This window comes from Onychostruthus taczanowskii, unplaced genomic scaffold, assembly GCF_017590055.1.
Source record: "Onychostruthus taczanowskii isolate IOZ18803 unplaced genomic scaffold, ASM1759005v1 scaffold71, whole genome shotgun sequence".
Classification (NCBI taxonomy): domain Eukaryota; kingdom Metazoa; phylum Chordata; class Aves; order Passeriformes; family Passeridae; genus Onychostruthus; species Onychostruthus taczanowskii.
In genome coordinates, this window is record NW_024504898.1 from 2565602 (window position 1) to 2590983 (window position 25382).

The window sequence follows — 25382 nt, forward strand, 5'->3', positions numbered from 1 at the left end:
CTCCTCCCCAGCAAAAATTTTTTTTAAAAACCCAAACCAAATTAGAAGTGAATAACAGAAAAAAAAGTAAAACTGGGGAGGAGGATCAGTAAACCCAGACACTTTGGTAATATAATTTAAAGGACTTCCCTGCTCTCCATCCTTGCTGGATTTCTTTGCTTAAGCGTTAGCTTAATACTTGGTGTCCAAATCACAGGCAAAAATTAAAATGGCCAAATATTGAACTTGTCCTCTTCTACAGAACATTTCTATGGGTTGTTTTAACTTGTTTGGGATTGTTGTTGTTTTGCTTTTTTACCTAAAATCACATGAAAGTGTCATACAGACTTTTCAGCTTGCTTCTGAGAAATATGGCACATTAAGTTGACTAGAAATCATAGTATCTACCTTTTCCCATATGTGATACATATAACTTTATCCATTCCTAGAAGACTCGGACTGTCATTTTGGCAAGGAGCTGCAATGCACCAGTCTGAGCATAAAGGATTTAAGTTATGGATCTTGCAGAATTGGTTAATAACGGAATAAGTACGGCTATTTTCTTCATCTATAATATTTACAGTATTGCACTTTACTGCACTTAATTGCATTTCACTAAAATTAATGCTGCATCAGTATTATGCCTTAAAACCATATGTCCATCTTTGTGGTATAATTCATTCATTCTACATCCTGTAAAACAGTGAGATTCTGATTCAAAGATCTAGGCATTTGGGGGGAAAAAATGAAAAATTGACCTGTTTTTATGGCACAATACATCTCTTTGAGTTCACGTAATTCTGGCAAACAGGTGCATTTCTTATTGTTCCCATCTTTCAAGTTATCACTAACAATTAGTAAATTCTAGTCTCTCTTTTTTTCTCCTTTCAAAGGACATAGCCATTTGAGACACACACTTTTTTGTTATTGCTGCTCTTTTTTTTTTCTTCTTCTTTTTTAGGAAAGAAAAGAAGGAAAATAAAAATCTGCCTTGCCTCAGATCTGAAATTCCACATTTAAATTCAAACCAGTTCTGCAGCAGCAGCAGCTCCTCAGTGATGGAAGAGATTCATGGCAGTGAAATAATACTGTTGGCAACAAAGAAATGTCATCTTTAATGGAGACCAGCCCCAAGGATTTATTATTTATTATTATTACTATTTGTTTTGTTTAGTTTTGTTCTAATATATTTCTGATCTTCAAAACGTGTTTAGTTTGACACATGCACAAGGTAGCAAAACTGACAGCAGCAGATGACGTTATGCCGGAGCGATCACTTTTGCCAGGGTCAAAAATCCAAAGTGTCCCCAATGTTCACAGATTAACATAATTTAGAGATAGTTTCCTTTTTTTTTTTTTTTTTTTTTTTTCTCTTTTTGTGATTTTTTTTTTAACTCTCTTTTCTCTCTCCTCCCACCTACTTTGTCCTCCGAGGAGTCTCTGACTGGCGGGTGCGTGTTTGCTGCTCGCGTGTCTTGTGTCCGGGGGCCCGCGGCGGGCGGAGCGTCCCCACCGCGCCACGCGGCGCCTCCCGGCCGCCGAGTCCCTGGGGCCGAGCGGGCGAGCAACGCGGCGCTCGCACACCTCGGGGAAGGGGAAAGAAATAAAAACAAAACAAAAATAAAATAAAATAAAATAAAAAAGAGATAAGGCGGCAGGGCGGCCGGAGCGCTCGCTGCTCGCCCTGCAGCCAAGGAGGAGGAGGATGAGGAGGAGCGGAGGGGCAGAGCGGCGGTCCGTGCGGGTCACACGCCCGCCCGCCGCGGGCACCCGGGGCGGGGTGTGGTGGGGGGCTCGGGGGAAGCGTGTCAGAGCCCCAGGGCCTCGGCGTGCTTGCGGGCCTTCAGCCGCAGGTCGGCGATGCTGGAGTTCTTGCTGTTGCTCTTGGCGGCGGCGGCCACCACGGCGGCGGCGGAGGCGGACTCGGCCAGGGAGGCGATGGGCAGCCCGAAGGGCGGCGGCGGGAACATCAGGTAGGGCGCGTGGGCCGCCAGGTGCGGGTGCAGGTGCGGGTGCGCGTGGGCCACGCCCTCCAGCTGCAGCTGCGCCTGGACCTGGGCGGCGGGGCAGAGACACGGCGTCAGCGCCGAGCCGCCGCCAGCGACACACAGCCCGCCAGCCCGGCCCCGGCCCCGGCCCCGGCCCCGGCCCTTCCCGGGAGCCCCGCTGGTGAAAAGAACAACTTGTGAGCGGAGTTTCCCCCGCAATCAGGGCGGCAGCAGACCTCCGCTCCTTGCTCAACCGAGGGCACAGAGACACGCTTAACCCTCCTCCTGGTGTTTTTAAATAAATAAATAAATAAATAAATAAATAAATAACTGCTGTCCAACGCACGGGCGCCAACAAGTGCTAAATAGCTAATTTTTTTCCTTTTTTTCTGCTTTTTTTTTTTTTTTTTTTTTTAGGCATGTTTATTTATACCTTGCTAAAAACTCTTTGGCCGTGGATCCCTTTTATACCCAGCTAGTGTTTGCTTTGGAGCTTTCTAGACCTACACAAACACATTGGGTTGACTGAGAGATTTCAGCTTCGGGTAGGTTCGGGGAGGAGTGGAGGAGAGTTTATTTATGTATTTAATTATTTTGGTCCAAATATGTCTTTTAAAAATCAATACAATTAATCTGTCAGCTCCACGTGTCTCCGAGACGGAGAAGGTGGTGGAGGGTCCCTTTGGGCTGGAAAAAAAATCAATTCCCCGATTAATTGACCAAAAAAAAAAAAAAAAAAAAAAAAAAAAAAAAGAAAAAAAAAAAGAAAAAGAAAACACCGAGGGAGGGAGAGTTACAACCGGCTAGAAGCGGGAATGGAATTTCATTGCCCTCGTCCCGGTTTTCCCTAGCGGCCTTCCCCGGGTGGCTGCGCCTCGCTGGGGCACGGACCGGGCCCCCAGTGGCGTCGGTGTCTGGGCTCCGCCACTGCCCCTGTCCTGGCTGACCATCAAAGAGGCAGAGCGTTTGCGAGCAGGCTCCCCACCTCCGGGGTGGTCACATCCATCGGAAAAGGACAGGTCTTAACAGCCCGCCCGAGAATGAGGAGGGGAACTCCAGCGCAAGGGTCCGCATAGTTTTTCCCTCTCGTGGAAGAGCTTCGTCCCGCAGCGCTCTGCGGCGCCTGGAGGAGACCAAAGCCCCCGGGGCTGCTCGGGACCGAGCCGCTCCGTGCCCGCAGAAGGCACTGCCGGGCCCACCCGCCCGGGGAAGGCGATGAGGCCCCGGGAGGCCGGTCCGGTCTGCGGGCGGCCCCGGGGCCGAGTGCCAGCCCTTAGCCCCGCCGGCGCCTCCCGGGGCCGCGGGACCCCCCGCTCGGTCCCGAGGAGCGCTGAGCTCCCGAAAGCCGGGCGGGGGCTCCTTCACCAAGTTTTACAGCCTGTTTTTAATACGTGCCAACTTCTATATAAATGGCACTTGTAAACTTGTCCGGCTTCCTCCCGTGCAAACGAATGGGGGTCGGAGCTTACTGGGGGAAAGTAAAATAAAACCGGAGCTAACTACCTGTTGGAAAGGCATCCTCAGGGCTCCCATATTCACATAGGGGGCTACTCTGCAAGCGTCTAAATGGCTGGCGGTTCCCAGGATCACACCTGCGGAGAGAGACAGGGCCGGGTGAGTGGCGAAGGCGCCCCGGGGCTCTGAGCCCGCCAGCCCCCGGCCGGTCCGCACCCCTAACCCACCTTTGTGCATCTGGTTTTCCTGCTTTCGGCACTTTGCTCTCCTGTTCTGGAACCAGACCTGTGAAAAGAAAAAGCAAACAAAAACAAAACAACGACAAAAAAAATGGAGGTGGCCTAGGCAGCTGCTAAGGGAGCATTATCTCAGGAGCTAGGGATGGAGGGGTGAGGCCAGTGAGTGCACAGCTTTACTGAGGTCTCCACTCGGGAGCAGTCGAGGGGATAAGCTCGACTCCAGGCGGAGTGAGCCCCTCTCTGTGCTGCTGAGGGGCTGTTCGGGGGGAGATCCTACTCCTTGTTGTGGTCCCTTAGTTGAACCTAGGAGTTGGGAAGCGCTCTCGCAGAGGGAGAGACCAGGAGCCTGCCGCTTAGCACCGGTCCCGAAGGACCCCGTGTCCCCTGGGCAGGCAGTGGCAGTCTTTCTGCCACCCGTCTGGAGCGACATTTAAAGTAAGACCACCAGCAGGACGGATGGGACCCTCGTACCCTTCCTAGTCACCTTAAGCAGGCCGGGAAGAGCCAGAGTGGACCAGGTCAAGCTCCGGGGTCTGGCCCTCAAGAGACTGGAGCTCCTGCCCTCTCCCGAGCTGGGCTTAAAATCGATGATGTCTGACAAGACGCGAGCCACTCAACTTTTGCGAAAGGATCTGAATCATTCCCTGTACCCTAAATGTCAAAGAAAACAAAACCCGCTTCTGCAGACTTCTGGCCAGACAAGAGCAGCATCTTTTGCAGGCTGGGATGTAAAGAAGTGCTCATGCCCCTACCCGAGTAACGCCTGTAATTCGATAATGCTTCCCCAATTCCAGCCGTTCTCACTCAAACAATCGAAGAACTTTGCAGTTGCCACTGCGCTTCCCGTGCCTCTTTTCCAGGGGTATTTCAGACTTTCATTATTTTTCCCCTTCTGCCGTGTTCGATTAACAGCTCGCCCCAAAACATCATCAGAAACGCGGGCCAAAATATTTTACGGATCCTTATCTTTACACCAGAACCTACTGGATATGGACAAACATTGACTTTCACCGCTGATAAAATCTTGTGGCTAAGTAAACACCTACAACCTTTGATGTTCTTGCACTTGCCAAGAGATCATACGGTTAATTAATACTAACTGCACTTCCTACATCAAATTTTCCCTTCAAGCTTTCTTCAATTGCCTTAATGATGGTCATTTACAACGGAGTAATTAGTGCAAAGAAAGGCTTCCGAAGGCATTAATTACCTCGGGTACCTCAGTGATTTTCTTAAGTAGGAATTGGCCTTCTCTGATTCAGCGCAGCATTTTTCCTGCCTAGGGTGTCTGTGGGGGAAGAGCGCAGCGGGCGACTGCGGAGCGCAGCGGGTGCGGACAGACCGACGGACGGGCGGGCGGACAGACAGACAGACCCACCCACCCACCAGTCCTGGTTCCTGTCCCTGACGGCTGTCGCCAGCGCAACCCTCCCCGTGCTAAGCGGGCATCGCTGCCGCCCCGCTGCCCTGCAGAGCACAGGCGGCACAAGCCTATTTTTCCCTACCAGCAAGACGAAGATATTAGCAACATGCATCGCTTCTCCTTTTAACTGGACCTTTAGGGATTTATACACATGTACAGATGTACTTGAATACGAGCATGCAAAATATTACCGAGCTGTAGCGACAATAATACATCTTTTTTTACTGTGATAAATCCTTGCAGGAAATCTCCTTGTATGTATTCCCCATGCCCCCCCCCACCCCCGCCTTGACAAAGCAGTGTAAATTGTCAGAAGAAATTTAAGCAGCGTTTAAACAACTTCTCTTGCAAATCAGAACATCTTTCAAACAGAAATTATATTTAAATCTGGAAAACGAAGTGGTCTTTCCCTTTAGCTACGAAAAAATAAGGTTATGAGAAATAAAAGTGATGAATTAGCCACTGCATTAAGCGATAATAAATCAGGCTTGGTGTGATTCGCGATCAATTCCAATTAGTCATGAATATGCTAAGTAAAGCACAGTACACTGTTTTAGACAGTTATTTCTTCATTAAGGATCACTCAGTGATTTCTTTCACAAATGCTCTAATCTGATTTCCTTTTGATTTCCATTAGAGACAGTGAATAATGACATTTAATTTAGCCCTGCACCATAAACCCAAAGATATTTGTTGTAATTGAATTACTGCCTGCTCCTCACTATGGTCTCATAACTTTCAATTATAACCCTGACAGCTGGGTGATATGAGTTTCCAGTACAACACTAAAAATAAAAGGTTAATAAGGACTAGCTACCATAGGAGCTTCAATTTATTTACAGCAAATTTCCACGCTAAATTGAAACTATATCCTTTAACAGCAAGGGACAAGAGGTTCAGATAGGAATTAGAGAACAATTCTGAAAGTATTAGGGGAAAAAAAAAAAAAAAAAACCCAAAACCTTTCCCTTTTTTCCCTTTTTTTTTTTTTTTTTTTTTTTTCTGCTTCTACTTATTGATGGATATTAACTCTCTTCTTATTTCTTAATTATGCATTTTTCCTCTTTTTCCTCTTTATATTTACTTTATGAATAGGGATTTTTTTTTAATCCACACAAGTCTCTTTTATAAAATTAATAAATACTTTTTTTTTAACCTCGGTCATAATCTCCTCCTGATTTTTGGGGGGGCTTTTTTTTTGTGTGTGTGTGTGCTGTTTTAAGATCAGTAAGCACTTGAAGCACCAATTTTCCTGTAACTATGAACATCCTGTTAAGGTGCTCCTCAGTAATAAAGTACTTGAAAGAAAGAGTGCAGAATTCAATTACAAGTAATTTATTTTTATAGAAACAGTACATCAAGGCCTTGGAAAGATATTACAGAGCCCAAGTAAGAAGATCTGGGAAGATGACATAAGAGTTGATGTCCCCTTCAGCAAAAGTTTAATCTTTTCATTAATTTATATGGTGTGGTTAGATCAATCTTCCAGGAGAAAGTAGGCCAGCAGCACTCTGAACCCCTGCAATATTCCCTGCAAGCTGCCATTCCTAAGGCATATGCCCAGCACCATCCCTTGCCCTGCTCGGTTTGCACTGAGAGTCAGAGGAGCTCAGGGGAGAATAAAACCTCGAAACAAAAAAAACAAAAGCAACTTAGGTACTCCATTTATTTCAGGATTTGCCTCCAGGAGACAGTTGTTTAAAGCGAGGTAGTGGCTTGCTCAGGCAAATGCTGGCTGAGCAGTGTGCTGTCAGCTTGCCTTCCACGCTTAAGGAGGGGCTCAAACAGACCCCTCTCCCCACTCCAGCTCTGGGCCGCATTTCTCCACTTCCCGCTGTGCCCAGCAGTGAGGTTAGGGCATGGAGGCCTCCATCTCTGCCCACAGAGCCATACCCATGCCTACCCATGCCTACGTGTAGCTACCCACACACTCCTATGGGCAGGTAGACTTATACATGGGCATCTCTTATCTCCAGGGCGTGAGGGTGTCTTGTTCAGTGCAAGAGCTGCCTTGGTGATTTTTTCTCTTCTTGAATTTTAGTTTGGTTTGTGTCTGTTAGGCCAAGTATAGAAGTTTAATCCAAGAAGAGATTTCCTTCAGGTTTCTCCTGCTCTGGGCCTGCTCAGAGAGCCACAGGTTGATCTTATTTTTTCTAGGTAGATTTTTGTTAATTATTTCTATGTTGGGGTTTTTTGTTTATTTGAGGGGTTTTGTTTCTTTTAATATGACATCTGTTTTGTGGAAGCATTCCCTAGTTAACTTGGGGGAAGAGGGAGTATTTTTCGTCTGCATCAAACTGAAAATCAAATTTTAAAATAATCGATGTGGAGCCACCCAAACAGACAGCTCTGGTGGCCCCAGGACTACAGCAACCCGGATCTATTTTCATGATTTCGAAGTCTAATTGGCATTTAGCTGTCTCTGAAGTGGGATGGGAGGGACGGGGGGAACCTCCACCAGATGGGGTGGCATGCATTCATACGCTTGCTGTGCGAATCAGAGCCGGCACCTTTCCCCCGGCTCTGGCTAATCCCGTCCCTCAGCACCCAAACTGTCTAGCCTTATTCAGGCGATTGTTTTCTGGCCTTTTTCTTTTTTTTTTTTTTTTCCCCATAATGGCCCCATAATAGAAAAAGCGGGAAGAAAATAAGGATTAAGGGAGAGTAAATGGCACGTTTGCGGGGGGGCGGGGGGGAGGGGAGAGAAATAAAAATTAAAAAAAAAGCAGTTGTTCAGTTATTAGAGACCTGTCAACACTATCACCAACCAACCACCCTACCCCACACACATACCAAAAAAAAAAAAAACCCAAAAAGTTTAAACCGCCTTCCTAGGAAACGCTAGACACGGGCAGATATTCCCAGAGCAGAATAACTGTTTGGCAGGACAGTCTGGTACAGCAGACTTGCAAACAGCTTTCCCATCACACGTGTCACCTCTGCCTTCTTCACCTCCCCGTTCTGCATGAAACGGGGCACTGTGCTAGGATCCGCTGGCAGTTAGGAAAGGAGGTGAGCACGTTTCCAGGAACAGAGCCTTTCTCTTACCTGAACCCTAGCTTCAGATAGTCCCAGCCTCTGGCTTAGTTCCTCCCTCATGAAGGCATCCGGATAGTGAGTCTCATCAAAAAGTCTTTCAAGCTCGTTCAGCTGCTCTAGTGTGAAATTGGTTCTGCTTCTCCTTTGTTTAAGCTTGGTCTGTCCGTCTTCATCTTCTGACTTCACATCTTCCCTCTTCTCTTTGCATTCGTAGATCCCTGCCGGGAGGAGGAAGAAAAAAACGATGCTGAGCTTCCCCTCGCACCTCTTCGAAATTCTCTCACACAGGGGTCTCCCTCCTCCCCTCTTTGCCCCCAAACTCAGCACAACTTGCGGGTACAGCCGGGGGGGGGGGGGGGGGGGGGGGGTGGGCAGGATTGGGATAGAGGTCCCCGGGCAGACCCCGGAGGGGCGAGAGGGGCTGAGCTCCGCTACAGGCTCCGCGCCGGGCAGGGGGCAGCTGGCCAGAGGGCCGGAGGGAGGGAAAGAGCCGCGCTGCATTGCCTGTCTGATGCCCTCTCAGAAAAACTATACAGATACATATAATTTTATTTTCTTTCCAGGGTTATGAGGAAGCCGTGCCGCTGGTACGGGCAGTTCGGGGAAGGGGGTGGTAGGAAAACCGCCGGCCCCCGATACCTCCAGGCAGTGGGAAGAGGTGGGGGAAGGGGGTTTCTCCGGCGACGTTTTCTCCCAAAAAGGGTTATGCAAGAAGATCCCTACCGCTGTCATGGTGAAGCCACGGTTTGTCTCGTAAAAGAAACTTTGCCTGGGCATGAGACAGAGACCGCCCGTCTCTCTTCTCCTTAACACCCCTCTTTCCCCCAAAATACCTGCCAGAGGGTCGAAACCCCGGGGCAGGCGGTCCCGCGCAGCCCTGTGCGGCACGGCGGGCTCCAGGGCCATGGGTCACTCCCAGCCCCTCCGAAACAGCAGGAACCCTCCCAACCTTCAGGGACTCCAACAGGGCTCGTGGAGAGCTTGCGATCAGAGGCAGCCGCTGAGAATGCTTGTCCCGGGCAGAGGGGAGGCTGTGAGGGCAGCGGTAAAACAGTTCTCCTTTCTGTCTTGGGTAGGGAGACTTCTTTTGCTTTGGCATATTATTTCCTGCGTTTTTATTATTATCATTTTTCCCCTTTTCCTTAATGTCGGGAGGCCTAAGGCACTGTCCTTCTTTCAAATCCAGCTAACGAAAAGAGGAAGAGGATCTGGAGCGAAGGACACCACTTTAAGCTGAACCGGTTCCCCGGGATCCCCTGCCTGCCTGGGGCGCCCCGCCGGGTGCGCATCCAGCGCGGGCACCAGCGGAGTCCCGGGACGAGCCTGCCCTGACTGCCTCCTTTGTCGTGCCTCACCTTCTGGGTGGTGTGGATTTGGAGGTAGTCGCATCTGCGGATGATCCCGAATTCCCTTTTTCCTCACCAAGTACACAGGTATTATATACATATATACGTACGTATACACACACAGAGAAATGTGCTCATGAACATATATTAACCCATATACTTAGGAGCATCCCAAAATGCAAATTATAAATTGCAAATCGTAAGTTAATTAAACGTAATAAAGAGCCCTGAACTGCATCTGGGCTTAAGTCAGGCCGGACCCAAGCCGAAGCATTCGTTTTCACTTCCAAAATGAAAACTGGCCCTGGCCGTGATCGTTCCCCCGTGCTTTGGGGCTGATACTAGCTGCATAAAACTTTGGGAAGGGTCTGGCCTCCGGATGGGGATATTCGCTATTTGATTTTACTGGCGTTTTGTTCTCATTTCTCCTGTAAAGGGAATCCCTATGAAAAGACGAGGGTGCTAACCCAGCAAATGCCTAGGGAAAATCAGGCGCGTTCAAAAGCTGTCTCTTTTCCGAGGCTACAGCATGTCCGTGATAGGTATAAAATATTAACTAGCATATCGGTGGGACTGAAATCACACGCCGGAATCAGTTGAAATTAGACTGAAACCTGGCATGAATTTAAACTGTCACAAGCATCTCAGCTCTTTCCAACTCCTCCCTTCCATCCCCACCCCCAGCCCCTCTCCGTAGATTAGATTAGCTAAACATACAAGCCAGAATTTCGATTCACGGGGAAAAATGGAGAGTAGTAGAGGGGTTTTTTCGATCCTTCTCATTCTATTTATAATTCCTGAAGCATGCCCTGCTTTCATTTTTTTAAAAAGAAAATAATCTCCTGTATCGAATGATTCCCTTAAACTGAATCTTCTCGTTTTTCAATCTCTCGACCAGAGAAGGAAAATAAGCAGAGCTGAGTGGTACTGGCTTGTGCAGAAATATGGGTGCACGAATACGGGATTATACCCCGTTCTTCTGTTTGGGGAGCAGGTAGAAACGAGAAGGATATTAAATAAGAATTTGGGCTGTAAATTAAATCTCCCGGTGTTATATTAAACAAGATCAAACAGTAGGAAACAGCTGAAAGGCTGGTTGTTGTTCCCCAACCTATTAACCGGTTTTTATTACCCCAAGCTAACCAGTAGCTCCCCAGGCAGGTCCACCTGTCTAACTTGCCTAGAGACACTTTCTCAACTTTCTAATCCCTCCGTCCTTTTAATTCTCTCCTTCCCTTGTGAGCCTGTGCGAGATTTTTAGTTGTGTCGGTTTAAAAAATATATATTTTTTTAATTGTCGTTGCCGTTGCTGTTGCTTAGAGAAGGGATGGCGTTTTCCCCTCGGTCGGCGGGGTGCCGGGCTGCCCTGGCCCAGGTGAGAGGACTGGCAGGGGACCCAGGGACCAGTCGGCCTTGGGTGGGCCGGTGCCTCTGGCCGCAGAGAGGTTCTGTCTCACCGGCTCCGGGAAGCTGCCCCACAGCCGGGCTCCTCTCCTGCTTCTCGTCCCCGCCGGTCGGAGCCTCCGAGTAGGACAGGCTGACCGACCCAAGACAAAATGTCCAGAGAGAGCCCTCTCCCCTCCCGCTTTCTCCCAGAACAGGCAGCAGCATCCTGACGGCCCGGAAGCAGGAAGAACAGGTCTCCTAAGGCATTAAAACTCCCCGGACAAGGTTTCCTCGTACAAAAATACACAGATAGAGACAAAAACGTCTGACGTGCTGCGCTGCCCCCTTTCCCCAGGCGAGAGAACGCCTAACGCACCGGATCGATTTCGGATGTGAACGGGGGCTGGCGGGGGGGCAGGACCGAAGTTGTGACTTGTTTTTCGCGGCTACGCTCACGTTGTGCATGCAGGAGTACGTGTTCCTAAGCCTGTGTTCCCGCCGCCGCGGGAGGGAGGTGGCCGCAGGAGGGAGGCAGGATGAGGGAGGCGATCCCGCTCGCCCCGCTGGGGCCGGAACCGGGGCCGCGGTGACCAAGTCGCCCCCGCTGCGGAGAGCCAGGGGCGGCCGGGGAGGGGACCGGGGCTGCCGGCGAGGAGCGCGGGGCGGAGGGCTTCCAGCCCTGCTCTTACCTTCCGCTGTCCTGCCCGTGTTGAACTCCTTCAGTTTGTCCTTGTCGCTCTCTACGTGGTCTTTGAAAAGATGCACCGGGCAATGGTTGCTGCTCTCGGTCATGTCCTGCAGGTTAGAATCAGAGTTTCCAAGCTCCCTAGAGCGAGCCAACCCACTCTCCAAAACTTCCCTGTACGTGATCGTCTCCTTCTTGTTGCCGCTGCCACTGCCGCTGCTGCTCTCTTTGCTTTTCTGGTCAAAAGATTTGGATACAAAAGCCGTAAGTTCTTCCATGGCTGCCCGGTGATCTTATCCACAGAGATCCACTTGTTTTCAATCGGAGATGTGGCCGTCCTCCGCACGCTGTTTTTGCACGTAGAAGATGGGCTGTATAGGGTTAGATCACTCCTGCTGTTATTTATGCCTTTCAATTTGAGATCACACTATTTATACATGGCTACCTCAGCCCAACCCCCAGCTCTCCCTGTCTCCAGCAATTACTGACTGCTCCATAGTCGCAGGCGGACTCCGAGCAGCTATCTCCCCCACCTCAGTCCAGCAATTGGCTTTCTTTTCATTTCATCACTCTTTGGCATCTTTGCACCTTGATTTAGGGAGGCAAAGAGGCAACAGCGAAAAAGAGGGGGGGAGAGGGAGAGAGAGAGAGAGGGAGACAGAGAGAGAGAGAGGAATAAAAGGGAGGGAGGGGGGAAGAGGAAAACATGAAAATAGGTATCTACATTCTGTAAATGGGTTGCAGAAATGAGAGTCGAGGAAGACTTAATTGATTTTAAGGACATCCTGTGCGTGGCAACACTGTGAATAAAAACGGACCCACAGCTAACCAAATAACAGAGCTCCTGCAATTAAATGTATCGCTGTCAAGAGGAAAGGAAAATGAGTGTTCAATAAAAAAGGTAATGAATAAAAAGTCGGAGATGTGCATTTTTTGTAATCATTGGAAATTCTACCTGATTTGCTATTTAGCTAATTTGTCTTAATTAAACGGTCAAAATAATCGGCGAAACAAAAATGCTGTTTTAAAAGTGTTGCCTGTTCTGGCTGGCGGTGGGTGGGTGGGTGCACGGAGGGGGACGTGTGCTGCAGCTAAACAAGTTGCGAGGTGCCTCGGAGGTCCGTGTCGGTGTGTTCGGAGGATTTGGAGTGGGTTGTTTGGCTGTGGGGTGTCCATAGGTCGGGAGTCTCTCCAGATGTATGTGAACATTGCAGGATCTGCCTCCTTGTTTATTCTTATTAAGTTGTTTGAAGGTACTGTAGGGGGGAATGAAAATCTAAAATGTTTCTCTGGATATCGAGATATCCTGCTGCATGCAGCAGAGGGATTATTTGTTAACACGGGAGTGTGTACACGACAAATAGAGCACTAAACCTTTTTTTTTTTTTTTTTTTTTTTTTTTTTTTTTTTATAATCCTGCTGAATTTAACATAGAACTAGCAATAATTTCCCCACCTTGATCTTGGTAGGCTGCAGTTATTTTTGTTGTTCTCCTGGAATAATTATTATTCTGTGCGCTTGAATAGCTGCCTGAAATTCGTCTCCAGATAACAGCGCCGGCATTTCCAGCGCCTCTCCGCACCGTTTGATCCCCATGCGGAGCCGACTTCCCAGCTATTTATTTCTGCCTCTTCTCCTCGGGCTTTAACGCGAAGGGTTATTTGGTATTTGGAGGAATTTTGTCTTCTGGTCGTTTGGCTTTTTACGTCCTTCTCGTTCCCCCGCCTCGAGTTTGAGATAATCAGAGCTCATCATCACGCCACCCTCTGCTCTGAATCGCAACCAAAGCAAGCTCCTTGTTGGAGCAAGGGGCCATTGTTTCTTTTCCGGGGGAGTATGGGACTGTTCTGAAAATTAGCAGAACATTAAAACACTAAAAATACGTTTAATTAATCCAAAGGTGCCCCAGCATCAGAGTTAACACTTCCACAGGAGGAGGGGGAAAAATAATAATCGAGGAAGCAATTAATAAAGGGCTTAAAAAAAATCAATCTCCCCCTGTGCGAATTTAAAATGATTATCTAGCGGACAAGGATTGATCATTTGATCTCGGCACTGCGGATATCCCTGACATTTATTATATTGTCGTGTCTCGGTGGCATCCTTCCTCCAGAGTTCGTTTAACAAGTGAGGGAGCGGAGGAAGCCTTACAACTTAACAAACAGGTCTTGTCATCGCAAACGCCAATCAAATCCGAGGCTCTAATGTATATCACACGGCACCACATAAATAATAAAGGCAAACGATAGACGGGGAAGTAACGTATGGCTGAGGAAAGAGCCCGGCACGACACGCTGCTTGTGCCTCTCTCAAGCAGTCTGCGCGTGTAAGGGCTCGCAGAGGATTGTTGTGCAGGCTGGTGCGTGGTGCGAGGGTGTCACGGACATGCGGGGCCACCAGCACTCACTCCCCGTGGGAGAGGCTCCGTACCGGGGCTGGCCCCCCGCCGCGGAAACTTTCCCCATCCCTCGGCTCGAACGGCACCGATCCCCACCGTGCCCAGTCTCCCTCTGCCTCCCTCGCAGCAAGCAGCAATCAAGGATAAATATTTACTGACTCCGCGTCCCCAGCGCCGGAGAGGCACGGTGCGCGTCGGCTTCCCCGAGCTGCCGGAGTTTGCACCAAGTCCGCCGGATCCCCTCTTTCCTCCTGCTCGCCCCCGTCCCGCTCTCCTCCCCGCAGCTCCCCCCTGCGCCCAGCCCCACGCCTGCAGCCCCCGCCACGCTCCTCCCGGAGCCCCCCGGGCGCCTCCTGCCACTGCCGGGCTCCTGCCCCTGAGGACAGGGGCAAATCCAAGCCTCCTCAGACAGAGGGGGGGAAAAAGCTCTCTTGCCCGTTCCACATCCCTCCCTCCCATCCTTCCCAGCAGCGCCCGGTGGGAAGGTTGGTTCGCCGCGCTTGCCGCGACGCGCGGGGCACAGTTCGGCGCGGGGCAGCCGCCGGGCGCGCAAGTGGCGCGGCAGCCCGCGGGCCACCGCCACCGGGGGCCCTCGACGGCAGCAGGGAGGCCCGGGGGCAGCCTTGCAGCCGGGGGGAACTTGCCTCAGACTCGCTCCGAAAGAGAAAAGCGAAACAAAGCACCGGAAAGGGAAAAGGAGAAACCCGGGAAAATAATAAAAACAAACAAACAAACAAAAAAGGACCAGTGCAAAGCTCAACTCTCCCGGGGATCCGGCCTCCACCCCGCCCCGCGGACCCTGGCGGGGGCAGGCGGCGGAGGGCGCAGAAGCGCGGGCATCCCCGAGGGCGCGCCGGGCCCCGCTCAGCAGCGCGGAGCTCTGCGAGGGACGCCGGGCCCGTCCCGTCCCGTCCCAGAGGCAGCGAGCGACGGGAGGCGGGGAGCGCCCCCGGCCCCCCCCCCTCTTTGCTCAGCCCGCGGCTTTGCGGGGACCTAGGGCAAGGTGGTGCAGGTGGGAACAAAATTGGGGGCAATTGTGTTCCCACTACAAACTTTGGCGGCGGGTTCAGAGAGGAATTACCTTTATTGCTGCTCCTGATAAATGGGCTGGGGAGGAGGGATGCAGGGAGGGGTAGAGAAGGGGAGAGAAAGAGAGAGAGAGAAGGAACTGCCGCCCAAACACCATTCCCTTGCAGGAGCGGAACTCCTGGGACCCTGTCGCAAACCTAAAAAGTCACCTGCGCTCCTCAGAACTTCCCTCTGCCCCCGGCTCACCGCGGCACCCTGGGTACCCTTTTGCGGTGCCACAAGCCACCCCGCTCTCCCCGATCCCCCCTTGCAGGACTGGCCTTCAGCGGCACATTGAGGGCTGTCCCGACTGCCCGGCCTGCCGGCTCACCTGAGGGCACCATGCCCCCAAAATCCTCCTCCTCTTCCTCCTCTACTGCCCTGAGGCAACAGACAGGAGCCCTCTGCCAGTCTGGGGGTCCTAAACGGACAAAAGGGGTGGCCCGTTTATTCCAGCCCTCTTCCTTTCCCCACCGCCGCCCCATCGGGGCTGATTCCTCCCCACGGACCCGAGCCCGCCCCCTGGCTGCCCCCTCCCCAAAGCCAGAGGGGGCATCTGCCAGCAGGGCAGCCTGGCAGCGGATAGTGCGGACCTTGGGCTGCAGAGGAGCGTTTATTTAGCGTGGGATCAATCCATGTGTTCGTTTTTAATTCCTCTTTCAAAGGAGGCTCTTGACCAGTGTGGTTTTTCTCCGAGTTAAACGAGAGGAATAATCATGAATGAGTTTAAACGTTGCATTAGCTTTAAGCATTTCCGAGGCAACGTATTGAATTTCATATTTATAGGAGGAATTTACGTTTGTACATTTACTCATGGTATGACGTAGGGCGAAACTGATTTCCTTCCACCCTCCCCCCTTCAGCTTATTTTGGTCGAAATGGGGCAAATAAGCAAACAGAAAAATCATCGGTAATCCATGTTTTAATAAGCGCTGACCCGAAGAGCAAGATTCTGTTGAGTACATAACTGAGTCCTCTCTCTCTCCATCTCGCTCCCTCCTTTCCTCTCTCTCTCGTGATTAATTCAGGGACTGTAATCATGGACATTGTACATCAAACCTTTCTGCTCACGCTACAGACTCCTGCAGATCTTTATTGGTTTACATGAAAGCGAGTAAACATATTTCAGAGGATGCCCTTTCAATCTGGCTCCATTTCCACAGCACATAATTCCAAGGACAATTTGTTTTAATAATAAGAATGGATGCAGTGTTAATGGTTTTCAATTTGTGTTAAAAAAAATTAAATATTTATAAGTATCGATCGAGGGTTTCAGGATTTTACAGACGTCTTAACACATTTCATAGATGGGATTTTTTTTTAATTTAGAAACCTGCGTCGTATTCTCTTTTATGCTGTTTATTGATTTAAGCAGCATCCGTGTCTCAAGCGAGAGACTAATAGATTTTCATTAAAATAGGCTCTCTTAATCCTGATTGTGAATGGATATGATTGATCCATCCAGCACACTACACATCTATAATATTAATAAAGGACATTATCATGGCAGAATTTGCTTTTCCGTCATCAGGGTAGTTTTGTTTTTTCCCCTTCTTTGCAATCTTAAAGATTTATTTGGGAGCTGTAAAATAGCCCACAGGAGGGAGACGCTTTGGGAAGAATACATTTTTATATTAGATTTTTTTTTTTTTTTTGGTGGTGGTTTTAGTGGAAAGATTTTTTTTTTTTTTTTTAATTTACAAACTGCTGCGGCAACATATGGTGAAAATTAAACTGTTTGCCCCGCAAATCTAATCTTAAAACATTTATGTTGAGTTTTATTTTTAGAAAAACATTTTTAAAGGAGAGGAAAACAATCTTGTACGAAAAGTAAAATAAAGAACATTTGAAAGGCTATAGTTTAAACCAACAATAGCCTACTTCACCGGCTGACGCTGCTGGACTCGTATCGTACCTGATGAATATGTTACGAAGTGTTCGGGACAGCAGCGGCTACAGTAATTAATGGAGTGTGACAGAAATGCTAAGGGCTTAATTGTCTTTATTCCGACTTGTAGTAACGCAACCAAAGGGATGCATTAATTCAGTACAAAAACACATAAATGCTCTCCTCTCTCCTAGACCAAGGTACAAGAAAACACACGCGCTCACACACGCACATCTCTTCTATAGCACATTATTATTTTTTAATATATATAAAGCTGTGTCTTTCCAGCAACATTAATTACTCATATATTCATTACAGGGAGCCTAGACGTGTTCAAATCCTCATCTACTTTTACTTCTGCAAAATTAAACATTCACGAGGTGAATTACAATAAGCAATTGCCTTTGTGTGTAATTAATTACGATGCAGTGGGCCAGCATAATGGGCGAGTAGTCCCCTTGCTTTCAGTTGCCCTGGATAACTCGAGCAGAATAGGAAGAGTCTGTGAGGGGAAGGAAAAAAAACCAAAAAAGTTGAGAGCTGTAAAGTTTGTACTGAATTTAGCAACACGAAATACACACAGAGAGAATTGTTTGCCTTCTCTAGTAATGTGCGAGGGACGCTGCAATTTTGAACTCTGTAATAATGATTAATAAGTCAAAAGGGCATATTTTTCTTTTATGGTATGCAGCGCTCAAGGGAATATTCCGTGTATGTCTTTAAAACGAAGTAGGAATATTTACACACATGCACAGAGTTAGCAACAGCACCAAAGAAAGGAAAAAACCCACGAATATTTCAGTGAACTATTACATTTTTTCAATTATTTCCCAATGAGTATTTCAATGAACTGTTACATTTTCCCAATTCACAAGGAAGATTTATGGGATTATTAAGATTTCTAGTGGAAATATTATACAGTGGAAGTTTATCGTCTCTCAGGGATTGTACACCATTTGATATCAATTTCCAGATGTTATGATCTTTTTTCAGAAAATAATTGAGTATATTAACTTCTTCCCTACAGAAGACTATTCAGGGCTTTATTTATTTATTTACTTATTTTGTTAAGGGCACAACTATTTTCCTCCCACCCCTCCCTTACAGAACTAAATTGTTGAAACATCGGAGTAAACTTCAATCAGGTAACAGTCTAATACTCAAGGGAAGGAATAATTTATTTGCCACTTTATTGCGAGCAGAATCCCGTGAATTTAGCCGCGTTTTAAAACAGAAATAAGGTACATCCGAGAGCGCCCGCCCGCCGGTTCCGCTGCCCCCCGCCCAGGAGGCCGTGCGCTCTCCGCGGTGGGCGCCGGTTCGAGGCGCGGCCGAGCGGGCCGAGCTGGGCCGGGCCCGCGCAGCCCGGGCACGGCGGGGCGGCCACGCGTGTTTCCGCCGGGCCGGCGGGTGCCCGAGCGAGCCCCGCGGGGCGGGCAGCGCCCACACGCGCGGGATCCCGGCGCACGGGCGGCCCGGACAGGCAGACACCCGCCGGACACACAGACAGACACCCGCCACTCCTGCGGCCCCACTCCGCGGCCCGGCGGGGCTCGGCCACAGCAGCGGGACGTCCCTCCCACTCCCTCGCCCGCCGCTCCGGCCGAGGCTCCGGTGGTCTCCGCTGCCCCTGTGTCCGGCGAGGCGGGATTGGGCCCTGCCCGGGGCTGCGCCCGATCCCGGCCCGGCCCGGCCCGTCGGGGAAGCGGAGCAGGAGGCAGAGGCGTAGGGCACACGCTGCCCTCGTGCCCTGTCCCCAGTTTTACAGCCTGCGGCTGGCTGGGGTGTCCCTGCCCCTGAACTCTCCCTCGACCCCCGGGAGGGAGTCGGTGGGTGTTGCAGTGGCATCTCCCTCGAGGAAGGGTCGAGCTGGGTCCCCCCGGTCCCCGCCGAGCTGGTTCCGGCCCCGGCTGCCGCCCCCAGCAGATGCGGCCCTCGACGCACTGAGAATCCCCCTGCCCGGCCGCCGCTGGAAGAAATGGGGCCGGCCAGAGCGAGGTTTTACCCCAGAAAAAGGAATTAAGGGCTGTGTCAAGCTTCAATGCCCCTACAATGCGAGGTGGGGAGCGAGGGGGCTAGCATTTCACAGGTTACCTCACCTCGCGTTTATCGGGGTAGTTAAAGGGAATAAAAGAAGTGAGGGAGAAGGAGAGAGAAAGAAAATCAACTTTAAGAGACTCTGGGTTTAAATAGCAGCCTTTGATATTTTGACAGTAAAATGGAAAACACTTAACAGGAGTCAAGTTTTGATGTCTGAGGCTGGCAGCGCCCCCTAAAATTATATTGTCCTGCCTGCTGCTTCAAATTGGACCCAGGACCTTATAACGTCTCTCCAGGTCTTTATCTGCAGCCTTTCTGATTGCAAAACCATAACTGTATCGTTTTACACCAGTCAACTAAGCAAGTGCCAGTGGAATAAAATCCACAAAGTGCACACACATACCAGCTCTACAGCTAAAGCAGTCTGTTCTCTGCAAGTTGTAAAGGCCTGCAAATTAAATACCAATTACTGGAAGCAATAAAATGGTTTTTATTGCACAAAATCTACTTAAAACAGAAAAGAATAGTCGTTTTATTTTGAGGAGGGGGACGGGGGGCAGCTCACGAAGACATATATTGGCAGAGAAAGATTATATACAGCGCCTGCATGAGGCTACAATGGAGACATTCTATGGCCAGCAGCAGGCAGGGCTTCTCCCAGCAATGTACAGAGGGGGTTCTGCAGAGGTGCTTATGATAGGGATTATTGTAGGTGAGACTTGGAGAGGTGGGAAGCCGGGGAACAGTAGCTCTAGGTAGGAACAAGTGGTGCAAACAAGTTATATGACAGCAATCCAATGTGCTTTTGAGGTCCTTTCTGAACGAGGTACTAAGGGGTTGGTGATGAAAACTACCTGATGTCTCCTCCTTCCCCTGCCCACTTTTCCTTCCCCTCTTTGGGGATGAATGGGATACTGGCTTTCTGTCTTTTGAGCATCGAAGGAAAAGGTTCCCAATCTCCTACTGTGCTCTCTGGTGGGGGAGCTCTCTGAGAGGCAGCAAGGAAGGGTGCAGCTCCCTGGAGTTACCAGCTCCACAGCAAGACTGCCATTTTCCCACAAATATCCTCAACTTTCTGCAGAGCAAAATGATGTCAGCAAATCTGCCAGTGGGAGGAATGTCTACACAGATGAGACACCTTCAGCTTTGTCTGAGTTCAGGTCATTCACCACAACACAATCCTGTGTCTAGAACAAGGAAAGAAGAGTGGAAGTAGCAAGAAGCCATACTCATGGCTTCACATATCATACAGTGTGATAAGTGATGTTACAAACCGCACTTAATATGCTCATCCCTTGAACTGCATATCGAAACCTCTCTCTGATACATGCGTCCCACTCCTAATTTCCCTACTGTTTCATTACTCCCAGAATATCCCATCCTTGTGGTTCACCCTTATGCTGTGCCTGTGCTTCACCTTTTGCTTCTCTTAATGCCAGGAGCTGCCTGTGAATGGGACAGGACAGCCCTTGGGATCACCTACCACGCATGATGGGTCATGGCATTTGTGCTGACGGGGGTTTGTGTGGTACTGCTTTAAACAGGTTTTGAATGAGTGAGGTTTATTTTTTTTTTCCAATGACAAAAGCAATTTGAGGATTGCAAGCTTGTTTCTTAACATGACCTCATTCTGAGTGAACTGGATTCTCCCACTAACCAGAGTGTATCATACACAGCCAGGCTACGCCAAGATCTTCCAAGCTAATTACCCACAAGCGTGCAGGCTTTCTGTGGATGAGTTGGATTTAGAAATGCTTGAAGACTAGATTTGACTAGACTTAGAAACACAGGGAAAGCTGAAACTATGCCATGTGGTTTATGGGCACTTCAAAGCTTCCCCACGCTTGCCATGTGAAATCTACAAGTTTTGAAATGAAGGATTTAAGTGCTCCTCTGCTGCTTGTGCTGTAAGGAGAGCGAAGGTGCAGGCAGGCACTTGGCCTGGCCTAGAGGGGCCATCACCACAAGAACTTGGATGATGGAAAGGGCCCTGGAATGGTGCTCATTTCCAAGGAGCCCCCACAGATGGTGGTCCTGAGGTAACTGGAAAGTGGAGGGTGTACCTCCACCACCAGTGGAAAGAGTGATGCTGCTGGGCCTGCTGGCACCAGTAGAGCAAAAGTGAAATATTTTCCTTCCTCTGTTCAAAATGGGGAAGCCTCAGGTCTTTTTTTTCCAACATGATAGTATTTTTTTCTCAGTTGACCTTTCCCTTCACCCCTGAAGCAGGAAGTGCCCTGCCAGTGGTTGCCCAGGGCTCACTCACAAGGGCTCAGTGGCTCAACAGTAAAGATGGGTCTCAGATATAGCTGGGTCTCCTGATATCAGCCCCAAAGAAATGGAGGCCCAGAGCTGACATCTGCAGATCCCTCTGCTGCACTGGGTCCCCATTTAACGCTGAGTGAGAAAAACTGTGGGGAGCAAAAGGTTTAATGGTATAGTAATGCTGCTCTGTTTGGGGTAGGGGGTGAGAGTCACTGTTAGAGAAGAGTATTTATTCTTTTTTATTTTCCTTGAAGAGGGGAATTCTGTCCTCAACATTGCTATATAAGTAGAATTTAGGCTACTGCACACCGAAATTGCAGCGTGCGCTCCCGTTTACACCCCTTGCTACATGTCCACACACACAAATATTCACCCATTGACAAGGCTGTGGAGGTTTCTGGTTTTGTTTAAAAATTGGCTGCTTGCAGCCTCCCCTTAGTTCCTCTGGGTATGCATGAGCAGCTGTGGAGAGCTGCAAGGCTAGCCAACAGACCTTGTAGCCCCCACAGATGTCAATTAGTTTCTCTCGGGCTTCCTTTGGATACACTCGGGTCTTGAGACCTCCATGTGCTGACTTATTTGTAAAGCATGAGTTATTCACTAACTCCGTGTTACTAATTAGAAGATTATCAGCTCTTGGTGGTTCGCTTGCCTGCTGCAGGGAAGTTCCAAGGAAACCCTCGTACAGACCACGCTGGGGGAAAGCTTCGATTGATTACTGTGGTGGAACACTCCTGCTTTACGCATTAAGGAGCAACTGGAGGGATATGAAAGGTTTTGGAGACCCTGAGTGCCTTTTCAGGCTTGGGTAACCCAGAAAGCAGCTTGCTGCAGCTGCACCACGCTGGATTGGTGAGAGCTGGCTGGCTGCTGGTGGAGTCCAGCCCAGGTACGGGGGCCAAGGATTTTGGGAAAGCATGCAACAAGCCCTTGTTGGGCTGTAGGAGGGGGGGAAAGCTGCATAAGCCCTTCTGGCAGCTAGGAAAAGACAGACAAGGAGTTGGGTTCTAAAAGTGCAAGGAGGAAGAGAACAGTTAAATACATTGCCTCTAGACACTGCAGCTTTTTAAACTAGTTAAACTGACTGCACTCCTCTGGGAATCCATTTTAGAGGAGGCAAAATTGAGTGCATCTTTAATTTGCCTAATTTTCCTCATCCTATGTATTTTTGGATCCTCCCTGTGCTAATGAATCCTTGCTGCGTTCATGGGGAGTGAAACTTGTTAATACTAGCAGAGGTCAGCGTGGCCTTTCTGCGAGCCATCACTGTCCTTCCCGTGACTCGACCAAGTGTTCGCGAGGGTCACGCCGGGGAAGGGGGAGGGTCAGCTCAACCCCCCTGAAGTTTAACCACTTGCCTTTGATAGAAGGCACACTTTGATCTAAGGTGTGGTATGATGTGCAATATATCGTTAATATTTATAAGCTTATGTAGAGAAAAAAAAAGAAATAAGGAGGCAGTAACAGGAAAGTCTTGGTGCAGATAAAAACCACCAGTGTAAACTAGGAGACAAATCTGGGAACAAACGAGGGTTTGGTGATGCTGCTGCTGATGTTCTGGAATATGTGGAGTTTATGAAGTGTGAACATTTCTTGCGTGCAGTTAAGTCACTTCTTCATCTTTGTCTGACTCAGTTTCCCACCAGCAGTGTGGGAATTAAATATCTTCTCCTAATTTGTCTGCATTATCTACACAATCTAAAAAGTTTAGGACATTGCTTCTATTTTTGTTGTGTCTGCTGCTCAGCATTTTCATGTTCCTTGGGTGTAGGCATTTTCCACAACACAGATAATAAGTTTAACAGGTTTCTCCCTCTCTCTCTCTCTCTCTCTCTTTTTTTTAATGCCTTTGGCCACAGAGCTCATCATATCTTGTTCTCATAAGCCAAATATCTTCAGAGCATCTCTGTGGGATCTCTGCTCCTCACTGAACAAGGTCCTGCCAGATTACAAGGAAATGATGCTTAGTAATTGCAGCTGTCCAATAGACTGATCCATCACATCTGTTCTGCTTGCCAGATGAGTCCAGACCACCAGTGACCCAAAAATAACTGCTCTTCTTAAGACTGCTCTGAAAAGCAGAGGGGTTCCTGCCATTTTTAAAGGAATGAATCACAAATTGTGGAGCCATATGGGATGTAAACTCCATTCTTGCGCAATGAAGATGCACAAGTCCTTCAGTGGGGTGACTGGGAAGAGAAAAGCCCCTTTAAAAGTGGCTTAGTTATTTATGTGTCTCTATTCCCTCTCTAATTTGAGACAATGTGTTCAGATTTCAAACTGTGGTGTGCGTAGTCAATTCTTGTTGTCTTCAACCCTAATAAGTGCTCTTCAAAAAGTCATGTCCCTCGTATCTCATAAATCACCAAAAGGTGAGTCACCTCAAATTAGAGAGTACATTCAAGAGGGTAGGTTTAAGTAATTAGTTGGGTATTTTTTTCCCATTACAGGATATGATCAGATTAAATCTGGCAGACCTAGCTGGAACCGTTTTAAAAGTTGCCATCACCAGCTGCTTATTGCTGTTCCTCTGCCAGAGGTTACCTCCATCCCCCACATGCAGAAAGGACAGTGGGAGCATAGACCTCAGCCACTGATATCCTGGAGTGAGCACCTTAAAACAGTCTTGCTTTCCCTTCTTGTGCCTGCACAGCAGGGTATAAGTGTCAAGGACTACTATATGCATAATTTGGATCATCAAATGCATGTGTAAATGTTTGAGACTACTAGTTCCTACTTTTTATGAATAGGTGAATAAAATTCATTGGAATGTTCTGAATAATTTTCCCTATTTAAGTTTTGACATAATAGCACATGTGATTGTTTTTCCAGAAGTCCACAGATGCAATTAATTTTAAATGCAACTTATTAGTAATAATAGCAAACATGGATGTGTTTTTTGTCCCTTACTTTATAAAATATTTTAAAGTTTTTAAAAAATATTTGTTGTTTTGTTTTCCCATGGCAAATATTCAGGCTCTGTGGACACAGATTTCATGCTGCTTGAGGGAGGAGATATAAAAATGATACTTTCCTTTAGAGAATTGTAATGTGAATGACAGAGAAGAAAAATCCCTTTGTGGTCTATTTGTGCATTACTAGGCAACATTTTTCTATGCTTCAAGATCCTTCATGTTTAGATGTGTCATTCTTTTATAATAGATAGATTAGATGAAATGCCAAATACAATTGAGAACAATTCCTATTACTTCTAAAGTGATTATAATATAAAATCGGCCCAAATGGGAGAAAAATTGTGTATATTGCTAATCCTATATTAGAGTTAAAGAAAGTTTTTGGCAGGGGTTATTGAACAGGTATTTCCTAACATTGCTTTGTTGTTGAGGTTTTTTTTTTCAGACAATTCATCAGTAACAAGGCTCAACAGTAGCAGGTTTTTACTCCAAAGTAGATGTGAGATACAAACTGGTGACTTCATGTGATTTGCCTGCTTGGCAAGGTGAAGACATCAGAGTCAGATCTGCTACTGAAAGCTATTTTCATAATGAAGAATGACAAAAGCAAGGATTTTTCAAAATTGTTGTCAAAAATCCCAAAATTTTTTTTCCAATGAAAACTATTTAGAGGAAAATAGCAATGCTTTATCAGTTTATTAAGATTACACTTTTACAAATAATATATGATATAGCTTCCTTAAACTATACCTACCCTTTTCTTAATTAAAGTGTGTAGTACAGGGGGAAAAAATCAACACTTATAGGAATTACATGACATATAGAGTTGTAAGTGCAAGTGGATAAGTTTCAGATCTGACCCCATTTAAAGCAGGACTGGGTGGCATACTGAGGTCCTTTTCTACCTGAATTATCCTATGACCCTAGAAATCACAGCTAAAAATCATGCTTCTTACACACATGTGAGCCATAAATTCCCAATGTAAAATTTGAAAGCCTAGTCTTACCAGTGTCCTCATGCTAGAGCAGCATACTACACTCTGTCCTGGAGTAAGACACTGCTGGTGTCAGGGGAAATGAATTTAGATGCATCACCACTCATGAAATACTTAGTAATTGCCTGCCTTCTTCACTAGGTGTTTTCAAAGGCCTGACCTTGGGAGTTAATTTCCTGGGTTCCCATACCAATCTCTGTGTTTGCATTTAGGAGTCCAAGCTCAGAGTCTGGACAGACATCTACACTGCTGCGTGTACAACCACACTTAAAT

General features: G+C 48.1%; 1 protein-coding gene across 1 annotated transcript; it reads right to left on the reverse strand.

Moving 5' to 3' along the window:
• Positions 1 to 1108: 1108 nt before the first annotated feature.
• SHOX (short stature homeobox) lies at positions 1109 to 14170 on the reverse strand. Its single transcript, XM_041422102.1, has 6 exons — positions 14098 to 14170; positions 11545 to 11911; positions 8133 to 8341; positions 3650 to 3707; positions 3471 to 3559; positions 1109 to 2033 (listed from the first exon to the last, which is right to left on the reverse strand). Exons 2-6 carry the CDS (start codon positions 11816 to 11818, stop codon positions 1788 to 1790), a joined length of 876 nt encoding a protein of 291 aa, XP_041278036.1. The 5' UTR covers positions 11819 to 11911; positions 14098 to 14170; the 3' UTR covers positions 1109 to 1787.
• Positions 14171 to 25382: the final 11212 nt, after the last annotated feature.

Bases quoted from the DNA above. Each gene is read 5' to 3' on its own strand.
- SHOX (XM_041422102.1), bottom strand. From the start codon at position 11,818: ATGGAAGAACTTACGGCTTTTGTATCCAAATCTTTTGACCAGAAAAGC. The intron at 3,708-8,132 runs GTAAGAGAAAGG...TTCTTTTCACAG, and splicing joins TATCTGAAGCTAGGGTTCAG to GTCTGGTTCCAGAACAGGAG. The intron at 3,560-3,649 runs GTGGGTTAGGGG...CTCTCTCCGCAG, and splicing joins GGAAAACCAGATGCACAAAG to GTGTGATCCTGGGAACCGCC.